The sequence below is a fragment of the Tamandua tetradactyla genome, chromosome 4 (genome assembly GCF_023851605.1).
Source record: "Tamandua tetradactyla isolate mTamTet1 chromosome 4, mTamTet1.pri, whole genome shotgun sequence".
Classification (NCBI taxonomy): Eukaryota; Metazoa; Chordata; class Mammalia; order Pilosa; family Myrmecophagidae; genus Tamandua; species Tamandua tetradactyla.
In genome coordinates, this window is record NC_135330.1 from 200,888,622 (window position 1) to 200,900,759 (window position 12,138).

At 35.9% G+C, this 12,138-nt stretch overlaps 2 protein-coding genes across 13 annotated transcripts in view; one reads left to right on the forward strand and one right to left on the reverse strand.

Annotated features, from left to right (window-relative positions):
- The window catches only part of LOC143681748 (olfactory receptor 1J4-like), a 28,469-nt gene that overhangs the window by 828 nt on the left and 15,503 nt on the right, over positions 1-12,138 (forward strand). Inside the window, exon 2 of one of the 7 annotated variants that reach the window (XR_013174810.1) lies at positions 29-3,287. The exons of 4 other annotated variants lie outside the window; for them this stretch is intronic. The gene's annotated coding sequence lies outside the window, so the exon portion shown is untranslated. Of the gene's footprint in view, positions 1-28; positions 3,288-12,138 lie in introns of those variants that run through there. 2 more of the 7 variants (XR_013174811.1, XR_013174812.1) reach the window with 2 other exon arrangements.
- Positions 2,773-12,138, reverse strand: part of SPART (spartin) — a 46,189-nt gene continuing 36,823 nt past the window's right edge. For 4 of the 6 annotated variants that reach the window (XM_077159038.1, XM_077159035.1, XM_077159036.1 and 1 more), the window contains one exon: positions 2,773-4,300. In XM_077159038.1, the coding sequence (XP_077015153.1) occupies positions 4,021-4,300 (280 nt within the window). In that variant the 3' untranslated portion in view covers positions 2,773-4,020. Of the gene's footprint in view, positions 4,301-5,841; positions 6,010-6,058; positions 6,300-12,138 lie in introns of those variants that run through there. The other 2 variants (XR_013174809.1, XM_077159039.1) reach the window with 2 other exon arrangements.

Genomic DNA, 12,138 nt, shown 5'->3' on the forward strand with positions numbered 1-12,138 from the left:
ATCTTTCTGATTCTTATCTACACCATAGCTCTCTCCTCGGGGCCAAGGGGAAGGAAGGGTCACGGATGCCAGGACCTCCAAGGCGACTTGCCGACCCTCTCCCAGCTCCTGCAGAAAGCTGCTCCTCCCTGCTTCCCCCAGACTCCAAAGGGACCCTGCCACACTCCTAGCCCAGTGGACTTCTACACTCACACCGTCTCACCTGCAGCCTGTCGCTTTCATCTCCATCTGTCCTGGGGTGGCTTTACCTCAGCAATAGAAGTTCGGACCCCGTCTGACTAAAACCTCCGGTTTGTCCAGCTCCCAAACTCACGCCCCTCCACAGATGTCAGACCCCAGAGCCCTCACCTGTGGCACCCCCTGATGTGCAGCTGCTGGGATCACATACTCCAGCACAGCTGGCTTTCTTTTCAGCTGGCTTCCAAATGTCTCTTCTAAATCTGAACCAAAAGAGGACAGAAGGACTCTTACCTGGACTTGTAAGACCACCTGAGGATTTGGTCTGGGTGATGAAGCAATTTCTCTCTGTATAGAAACCATGTGAAGATATTACTTCGGGGCTTCTTTTCTTCATCTCTTCTGTGTTTTCCAACATTTTTTATTCATCTGTCTGGATCTTTTAAATATATTGTGAAAGAAAGGTTTTCTGCTGGTTTTTAATAAGAAAAAGAAGCCATTCTGTATATTTTTTGTTGAAATAATTAAAATAAGGCAAAATCCACTGGAAAGTATGTTTCAAAGGCCCTCAGAAGGGGTTTTCTTCAACAGTGGAGAAAAACTAGCCCTTGTTTAAAAAGATCCAAAAATATCCAACTCTTCCTAAGTAACTTAACCCCATCCCAGAACAAAGCTCAAGAATACTGACAGGAATACAAAATTATCTAGCACCCAACAAGGTAAGCTTCACAATGTTCAGCATCTGATCAAAACTGACCCAGAAATGATGTGCAGATGACAGGATTAGTAGAGAAGACATTAAATGTTAATGAGTTATTGAATATTCCCTTTTTCTGGAAGTAAAAAAACTAGAATGCTGTTTTCCAAATCTGCTAGAATTCACACAGAAACCCCTCTGGGGCTAAAATTTTTTTGTTGAAAGTTCTGACATTTATTTAATAAGCCAAAATATTCCCGAAGAATGATGTGGGGAGAACTGGATCTCTGGCTGAGCAGACAGTTAGAACATAATATGAAGCTATAACAATTCCAACAGTGGACTACTAGCACAAGAATAAAGAAAATGGCTCACAGAACAGAAGAGAACCCAGAAACGGACCCAAGCATATTCAGAAACATGATATATAAAGACGGCATTATAGGCCATGGAAAACAGAAGGACTATTCAATACATAGGCTTTGAATAACCAATTATGCATAAAGAAAAAAACAATAGATTCCTACCTCACATCTCTTGCACATACATATACCCCTCCTCCCCCAATACACACACAAATCAATTCTTGATTAATTAAACACTTAAATGTAAAAAGCAACATTGTCAACAGTCACAAATCAGCTATTTTACAGTACAGGAAATTAATGATGAATAAACATGAAAAGTGAATGACTTGATCAGAGGTCAGGAAAATGCAAATTAAGAATAAGATACCATTTTTACATATGCTAAAAATAAAAGAAAATTTTTAAAATCATAGAATACCAAATGTTGATACAGACTTTAATGGAAGGATTGCTCAAAAGAATGTCTTGTTGGAAAACAAGATGGCATTATCTTGTAGTTAACTGTGCCCCAATAATTCCGTTCCTATGAATCAAATCTGCACATATGTACCAGGGCACACAGTCATGATTATTCAAGGAAAAACTGTTTCTCTCAACAAAAATTACAAACCAAATATTGACTGATGGGAAAATGAATATGTAAATAGTGGTATGCTCATGGTGGAAAGCTGTACAGCAAGACCAATCATACAAGAAAGCATGAAAATGAAATGAACGATAAAATGTAAAAAGTAAGTTGAATAGGACTTCTCATTAAGACACTTTATGTACAGAGCTCTAAAACTACAAAATAAAATAATGTTATTTATGTGTTATTCATATCTGAATGTGTCATTATTCAGATATATTCATGTGTCATTAAAAAAGGTAAAAAGACAGCAAACACAAAATCATGGTGGGATTGAGAGGCAAGAAGATAAGACAGAAGCAAAGGTATATGTAATTGGTAACTTTCTAGGTCTTTAGTTGTAATGGGTTTATGGGTGTTAATTTTATTATGCTTCGTACCTTGCATGTTCTATCCAATTTTTCATATGTATGAAGTATACCTAAGATTTAAAAAGCTCTTTAGAAGAGGCCTATCTCATAGTGACTCAGTGGAAGGTGGGAAAAAAACATTTTCTTTAGTCTAAGGCAGAAGTCAGCAAACATTCTGTATGTGGCAGACAGTCACTACTTTCAGCCTGAGAGCCAGGTAGTGTGTCTGTTGCAACTACAGAACTCTGCCCTTGTACTTAACCCAACATATCAATGAATAGTGAGGTTGTGCTCTACACCCACAATTTTGTAATTTTTTATTTACAAAACCATGCAAAGAATTCCTGACACCTGAGCCAAGGTAATTTTTTAAACTTTAGGCTTTACAATTTGTAGTCCCACTTCTTAAACTTGAACAACGTAGAGACTAAGCGGAAGCTATTTACCAATTCAGTTTTATTTCCATTTTAAAAACAATAAGTACATTCTCCTTGCCTTAGGAAAAGGCTCTACCAATTCTGTGTCATCCCAAAATATAAGCTTGTGGATATATTTAAGGCCAAGTAATTCATTTTTTTTTCCACAAAGTGCATTCTTTAGATAGTTTCAAATACCGTCTAATACACGTCACCAGAGGCTCAGAAATGACTGGAATGAAATATAGCTGTGAAAAACAATATCCATCTTTTAAAATCAACAACAACAACAAAAAACACACACCAAAATGCTATTAGCTATTTATTTACCTCTTTGTAGTGTACACATTGGTGAAGAACCCATCTTCTGCTGGAGTAGAAACTATCATGCCCACCCACCATGGATCAGGGCTAAGACCCTTTATATTCTTTACCTTGATTATGATTAAAAGCTGTCTTTTCTAATAATGTAATTTCTTGACATCGTAATATATAAAATTCCAATGACCAAATCCCAAAATAAAAATATATTTACCATCAGTGAATTCAGTCTACTTATATTTTAATCTTTTTTATAAAGTTTTAGACTTTTGGAAAAACCTACAGACATAGATAAGATAAAGCACTGTTTTTTGCCCAATTAAGCTAATAATAACCACTCTGAAGTTTTATACAATACCAATTGTATCTGAACATTTCTCCTAGTAGTTTAATACCAGTTCAAATCTAAAAGTCTTAAAAATCCATCTGAATTCATTTTAAATAGAAAAGACCATCCCATTTTTCCTTACAAAGGTAAGCTAGCAAATAGTTTTATGGAACTTCATTTTTCATGATCAGTCTACTCCCTGTTTTGAAAGTCTTTCAAAATGTTATCTGAGCATTTCTTTTGTTTATGATCACAGTTTTTGTTAAGCTTACATACTGAAAATTCTGGTAATTAAGCACCTAGAAACAATTAGTGCAAAAATAGTGGACAATATTTCAAGTCATTCCTTCTAAGGAAAGACAAATAGACCTAAGGCTACTAAAATGCCAAATTTTAGTAAATAAAATTTCCTACTTTGCTTTCTGAAAGATAGCAGATACAAAAATAGTTTAACATTAGTTTAATGAGGTTTATAGCACATATCATTAGTTATATTTTAACTGCAAAATATTTTAGCCACATTTAGGAAAAAATACTTAAACACAACTGTATCTTTCTAAAGGCACAATGCAAGAATACTCATTCTTTTCCATGTCCTAAGATTTAAGAAGCAGTTGCTCTGTAGAAATTAATACATTTCAAAAATACTGGGTGATGCATGGGGAATTCCACATGTGCCAATTTTAGTAAAGCTGCATTCCCACATATAAGGCAGGGGGACAAGCTGCGATACCTTCATGGCTTCTTCTTTACCTCACTTTTCTCTGGTTTCCCTTTCTGCTCATCCTTTCCTGGTTCATCCTTCTCCCCAGCCATGTACACATTAGCTTCTTGATTTTTGCCCTGAGAACTGTCAACTATTTTATAGTCCTCAAGGAGTGCATGTCCTGTTTGTTTTGCAGTCTTTTTCACCATTGCTTTGACACCAATGTTATCAATATTATAGGCTGTCAAACCAACATTGATGGCAGAATCCACTGCGTCATGTGTAGCTTCTCCTGCGTTGTGCCCATATCTTTAAAAGAAAGATTAGAGAAACTACAGTGAAATTACAAATATAATTTGTATAAATTTGTATAAATTTCATGGGCTTTATAAAAAAATTTTAAAAGATCACTTGATTCAGTTATTCCTGAAATCAAAATCAAAGCTTAAGTTCCATTTTAATTCATCACTTAAAGTAGAGAATGAAATCACATTGTGCCAAGCTACACCTCCTTTTGCAAGAAAAACGTGTGAAAACAAATTCAGACTACTGAGATTAATGTATTAAGACCACAGAATAAAAATAAAATGGTTATGTTTTTTTTTTTAATCCTCCTCTTCTGGAATTATAGGAGAAAATTTTCATTGAAGCAAGGTAGGACACACATCATCTACAGTTATGGTAAAGGAGTCTAGAGTCTACCTTAACTTCTTCTTAGTATAGACCTTGAGTAAATCTTTTAAATGAGCAGAATTTGAGTGTGTCTTTAAGCAGAGATTCTACAACTCTCGTCCCCTGCGCCCACTCCACTCCAGCGTCAATGGCCTTCCTTCAGTTCCCTGAACCTACCCAGCACATACCTGCTGAAGACCTCTGTCCTGGAGGTCTCTGCTTGGATGACTCTTGCCTGTCTCAAGTCTTGTCTTAAACTGTCTTGCTCCTCTGTCCCCCCCCACCCCCCACCAATTCCTGCCTAAATTGCTCTTTCTTCTTCCAGGATACTCACTGCCTTCTCCAAGCTATAGAACATATTTATATTTACTGTGTATATATATGTCTTGCTGATTGTTTGTCTCACTAGAATATAAACCCCATAAGAGAGGGGATCTGTGCTTCTTCATTAATGTAACCTAAGCATCTAGAACAGTGCCTATCCGTCAATAAATATTTGTTGAACAAATGAAATGAACAATTCCTGCCCTATTCATCTCACAGAGTTTTATGAACATATGCACAGCAAAGTGCTTGGGAAACTATACAAAAGTAATATTACTATAAGATAAATATCCACATGTAATACAGTTTCAAAAATATAATTTGAAGTCCTACTCAAGGATGCTAAAACCTATTGCCTTGTTTTGCTTTATTCTTGATGCCTTTTCTAGAATGAGACTTTTCAAAGTTTCTCTTGCACAGAGGTTTCCACAAGCAGAGGATCGTTTAAGCCACAGACACAAAAATGCAAAATTTAACAATTTTCTCTTGGACACACTAAAGTTTCCTAGATACTCTGTGACCTTTACCTGGACATCTGTCCTTTGAATTAACAAATCCTCTGTTACCAATGTTTACAGCAGTGGTTTGGATCCCACTGTCTTGCTCTATGTTTGGCTCTTCTTAACCCCACCGCTAGAAGGGTGAGATAACCTCACTGTGTCTCAGATGATGATTCCATTCTGTCCTGTGCCTAGTATCAATTACACTGATGTAAAGCATGGCAGAGCCTACATCAGCCACACTTGCAGCCTGTTGCATTCTTCACTGGGGCTTTCTCACTAGTCACCAGACAGAAAAGCTTCCTTATAATTGCTTTCTGCCAATGCCTAATGCTTTGCAAGCCTGCAACATACCACAGGACATGCTGATGTTGCAGCGGACCCTGGGTCTCCTCATTGTCAATACTGCCGTCAGTTGGTCACCGCTAAGGCTAAATAAGAAGAAAGGGGTGGAGGCAGCTTCAGAAGTCCTTAAAGTAGAGTAGGTTTCCTTGAGGGCTTATCTCTCCAGGGCTTTGTGAGCTACAAAGAAGTGACACCATAACAAGAATTTGACTATATTAATATTAGTGCTTTCAAATACAAGAAAATGTCTAGATTTATACATTTCTGCTACTGAATATGTGGAATGTTTCTTATCCTAGTGAAAAAGTGTAATACCCCTAAGTACATTTAGGATATTTCTATATGTGACACAATTCTAAAAGCCACAGTGCCTTTATTAATGTATTAAAGATGAGGCTGTTAGGTATCCTGTTGATTTTTACTTGTTATTCCATGCTATCTCAACTCCAGGAGCATTTGTAGTTAATCTGGAAAAAAGCACCAAACTAGGAATCAGAAAAGGAGATTTTGATACCACCTATGCCAACTGCTGGCCATGTGACCTTGGTCAAATCATGACCTCTTTGCCTCTTAATCAATTTCGTCTTTAACCTCATGAGAGAGTATACATGAAAGCACCCTGAAAAGCCCAAAGTACTAAACATATTTTTATTAAAGACCCTGCAAAACGCTTTTCATCAAGTGTGTTTACTCTTTTGACTATATCCTCACCTATCATCTCTGAGTCCCAATATACCTTAGAACCACTTTTCCTGGTAGGCATCTATTCTCTCCCTGTGTACGTTACACTCAGTCCTTTTCTTCATTCATAGTCATACTACACTGCTAAACACTCCTAGAAGGCAGATGTCTGGCAAGAAGACACAGTTTCCTTTTGGTTTCCTGCTTTTTAAAAAGTTAAATTAGAGCTTAATAAATTAGATTTTATATAGTAATACTGCCTACTAAACAACAGTAAATGAATATGAAGTATGCCCTCAAAAAGTCCACTGGATTCAATTTACAATTTAAATGAGAATTTACAGAAATTTCTCTACTGCAGTAATATATGCAAATATAGCAAACTGGCAACAATTTGATATTTCACTCCTTAAAGCAAAATTTTAGCCTTAACTTTCAAATAAATCTGCCTACAATTCAATTTAAATGTAACCTTCAAAACAATTTTCAGAAATATTAATCTTCACTGCTTAAAGTTTAATCTGATACGACCCAGCAATACCATTGCTGGGAATATACTCAAAGGACTTAAGGGCAAAGACACAAACGGACATTTGCACACCAATGTTTATAGCAGCGTTATTTACAATTGCAAAGAGATGGAAACAGCCGAAATCTCCATCAACAGAAGAGTGGCTAAACAAACTGTGGTATATACATACGATGGAATACTATGCAGCTTTAAGACAGGATAAACTTATGAAGCATGTAATAACATGGATGGACCTAGAGAACATTATGCTGAGTGAGTCTAGCCAAACACTAAAGGACAAATACTGTATGGTCCCACTGATGTGAACAGACATTCGAGAATAAATTTGGAATATGTCCTTGATATCAGAGTCCAGCAGGAGGTAGAAACAGGGTAAGATAATGGCCAATTGGAGTTGAAGGGATACAGACGGTGTAACAGGACTAGATACAAAAACTCAAAAATGGACAGCACAATAATACCTAATTGTAAAGTAATCATGTTAAAACACTGAATGAAGCTGCATCTGAGCTATAGGTTTTTGTTTTGTTTTGTTTTGTTTTGATTTTACTATTATTACTTTTATTTTTTTCTCTATATTAACATTCTATATCTTTTTCGGTTATGTTGCTAGTTCTTCTAAACCAATGCAAATGTACTAAGAAATGATGATCATGCATCTATGTGATGATGTTAAGAATTACTGATTGCATATGTAGAATGGTATGATCTCTAAATGTTGGGTTAATTTCTTTTTTTCCATTAATTAAAAAAAAAAAAGAGAACGGGTAATTGGAGCTGAAGGGATACAGACTGTACAACGGGACTGGATATAAAAACTCAGAAATGGACAGCACAATACTACCCAATTGTAATGCAATTATGTTAAAACACTGAATGAAGCTGCATGTGAGGTATAGGTTTTTTGTTTTTTTTTCTTTCTATTATTGTTTTAATTCTTATTCTGTTGTCTTTTTATTTCTTTTTCTAAATCGATGCAAATGTACTAAGAAATGATGAATATGCAACCATGTGATGTTATTAAGAATTACTGATTGTACATGTAGATTGGAATGATTTCTAATTGTTTTGTTAATTCTTTTTTTAATTAATAAAAAAAAAAAAGTTTAATCTGTTCATCTAAAGCAGAAAGGCTGTGACCAATTAATGAAAATGCCAGGAGGTGAAGCTAAGGAATTTAAACTTGATCTTGAAATCAATACAACTTTGTAATGCAGAGGAATAGCATGAAAAATTATGTCTCAGAAAGATCTCCCCAACTCTGGTTGCACTGTGAATTGTGAGGGTATAGACTAGAAGCAGAGGGATCAGTGAGGAAACTGCAGTAAGCTGGATAATGAGGCTGGAGAGCAGGGGATGCATTCCAGAGATACTCAGGAGACAGAAATGGACAGGCTTTGGTGTGGTCGGGAAGGATGAGCCTGGACAATAAGAGAAAACGGAGAGAAAGCAGAGAGTACACAGCGCATTTTAGTGGCCACTGCAGCCAAAGATGTCGATGAGACTGCCCAGAAGAGTAGAGGAGGCCTGTGCACAGATCAAATCTCAGAAGGAACTTGTATTACTGGATGGGTGCAGAGGACGGTAACCCTGAGGAGTCTGCTAAGACAAGAGGGAAAGATTAGCTAAATGAGAATACTGAAAGGAGATCTGCAGACAGTGAACCACCAGTGTACAAAGCATGAAATACTGAGCAAGGTCAATGTGTGTAGGAGGCTCCAGGAAGCATGTGATTAAATTTCATCCAGGAAAATTTCTAGAAAAAATCTAGATGTAAAAAAAAACATGTCTTTCAAATTTACAGATGACACAAACCGGAAGGCTGGCCAACATGACACAATAAAATCAAGGGCCAAAATGAAGGGATAATGTAGAAGCCAAGAGTTTAAAGCAAGACCTACAGAATTTGTTGCAAGCTGCTGGCCTCAGGATGGCGGCGGTAAACTATGGAGATTGTTATGTAGAGCAGTCTGGGAGGAAGAGAATGTTTACCCCAAACAGTTATGTTAAGTATGAAGAACACCGTGAGATAAGAATCTTGCTCCCTCAGGAAATGCCTGCATATCTATTGACATCCTGTGGTATATAACTAGGATCTGGTTGAGAATAAAATTGTCTGAAGTCTGTCTGAAGTAAATTCAAGCTTCAGACCCCCTGAGCCCGTCTATGTCTTTCTTTCTTTCTTCCTTTCTTTTTTTCTCATCATTCCTTAATATCCTTCGAGCTCCGTCTCAATAGGAAGCAACAGGATAGACTTAATGATGGGTCAAAATCAACAGAGACAAATTAAATGAGTAAATATAAAGTTCTTATTTTAGGCACTAATATCAATCGTCTAAAGATAAGATGAAGGTCCAAGTTTTAAAGGTTCAATTAAAAAGACCTCAAGTTTGATATGGGTCAATGGAGTAACAGCTCCTAAAAACATGGTAAATTTTTTGTAAATATTGTGTGAATAATCGTTCATTCAATAATATTTACCAAGTACTAAATATGACCAGAACAAGGGGGGCAAATCCCACTGTATTTGATTACAATCACACAACATGTGGAATACTAGATCTAGTTCTGGGTATCATATTTTAAGAGCACTGATAAACTTTGATATGTCCCTATCAAAAGTAAGAGGTCACCAGAATGAAGGATCTAGAAACTAAACTATTTATGGAATTGTGAAAGAAACTGGGGCCACTTAGAAGAAAAATTAAGGGGTGGACATAATGACTATGTTTAAATATCTGTATAAATTATATAGAAAAAAGAAGATTGATACTATTTAATGCCTGAGAGCAGAACAAGAAAAATGGACAGATGACACACAGCAGAGTTACTCTCACTAGATTTGAATTTTCCCCTTCATCTAGTGTGTTATGTTTGCAATCACTTCCTTTGGAATGTCTCAGGCTGTTCTACTATTTTGTAAAACGAATTTCAGATAAAGTGTAATTTTCCTAAATAAAAATTTATGGGGGAATTTAAATTTCACTGAACAATAAGATAATATGTACCATAAAACAGTATATTCCCTGAAGGAAAATATTTACCATTAAGCTTACTCTTCACAAAATTTTTGAGGGGCAAAACAGAAACGGATCTAATTTACTACAGCTATATTTCTCTCCTCTATAAACAATTTAAAGTGAGGGGAAAAGGTCTTTAAAGTAAAATGAGGAAGCTATGTGGAAGAGTGATGAATTATTTAACAGATACTGTGTATAATCAGGTGTGCCAGGTTTAAATTATTTATTGCCTTTCATTGTCCCCATATGTCTCCACATTCCTAAATGTAAAACAATACAAAAGTACATATATGACTAATCAAATAAATTGAGTCTTAATGACTAGTCTTTTTTACATTTACCTAAAAATTAAAAAAAAGAGTACAGTTACATATTTATATAGATCATTATCCATCAAGACAGTCATGCATGCATAATGAAAACCATAAAAGGCAAAAGAGAATATACTTCTCTAGTGCAATCTGATTCTAATAGTGCCTAAATGAAAAGATAATCCTCTGTATTGGCTTCTATCCCCAGAAATCAGAGAAGGAAATCTATATTTCTCCTATGCATAATGCACACAATTAAGGCAGCTTTAAAATAACTGCTTGGGCAATAAGGAAAGAATACAAATTTTCTTCATTATACTATCAACAATTGGACTGGAGTAGAAAAAATGCAAATGCCTTCACTAGCAAAAACTTTTTGAAGAACAAGCATAACTGAGAGCCAAAGTAAATGAAGGAACAACTAGCTCTTCCACTCCATCTGCAGTTTCTTCTATGTTAAGGGTCAATTATCTTCAAAGGTGAGAAAAACAAAGTTATTTGGACAAAACCCTATATTCCCTGCTGTCCTTCCAATCTTTCCAAGTTTCTAGTGGCAGAAATTACTACTAAGATTGAAATATCTTCATAGTAAGAAATACAAAATAATTTAACTAAATAATCACTTGCCTAGTACCTGTAATTTTCACTCCATGAATCTCTAGAGAAAAGGATTAAAAGAATAGCAATATACATCATAGTGCAACAAATTAGCTCAGAACGATTTAAAATATCCTATTGTGTCTCCTCACTAAGGACCAGAAATTCAAAGTCGTTAAAATGGGTATGGAGTAGACAGCATACTAAATCTACAAAAACAAAAAAACACACCACTACCTAGTTATGTGAATCCCCACTTTTAATAAGGCTCTACTTAATTGTATTTAGGTAAGCTCTTTTTTCTGTTAAAAGTAAGAAATAGACACACCCAACAAAGCATTTCCTACTTTTCTAATATGATTGCCTATTATCTGTGCCAACAATGATAACACTAATGGAAACTTCTGGGCCAAAAGCACTTTGGACCATCTCCTGCTCTTGCTACAAAAGAAAAAACTACTCTTTTAAGTATGACTGATCCATCAAAGTAACCTCAGGGCATGTGAATGATCCCCAGGAAACAGGGTCAATACCACAAGTAGCCAGGGGTGAGCTGGCAGGCTTGGGTTTTGCACTTCCATCAGAAGTTCAGATCTACTCCATTTTATTTTCAAGTCTTTTGGTAAAACTGACACTCCAAGATGACATGACATGTTGCTTTGAGTCAAAGCTATGCATGCCCTGCACTGAACAGATCAAACTGAATTAAACTGAAAATTAAGTTAGTTATTTCCTAAGCCAAAGGTAATTTACTGTATTGAGAGGAAATCTAAAAACATGTTAGTGTGAGAAAATAACTATGGGGTACTAAACTTGTCCAGCTGATCCACCAAAGGCAGTGGTGGCAGAGTACCACACACTGATGACAGAGAGACTGGATAGAGGACATCCCAGGTCTGCCATTTCCTAAGGGTGTAATTTTATCAAGGTGTTTACTCTCTAAGTATCATTTTCCTCATCAGTAAAGTGGAGATAATAAGGTAGTACTGACAATTAAACAGATGTGGCAAAGCACTGAACAAAAAAGTAGGAATTCAAACACTGCCTGTGAGTGAATAATTAGCACAGATAACCAAGAGCTGAAAACATTTATATTATTTTTCTTTTCTTCTTCTTAAACATTAAATATTCAGATCCAAAACAATTCAAAGGTAAAAAAGCAACT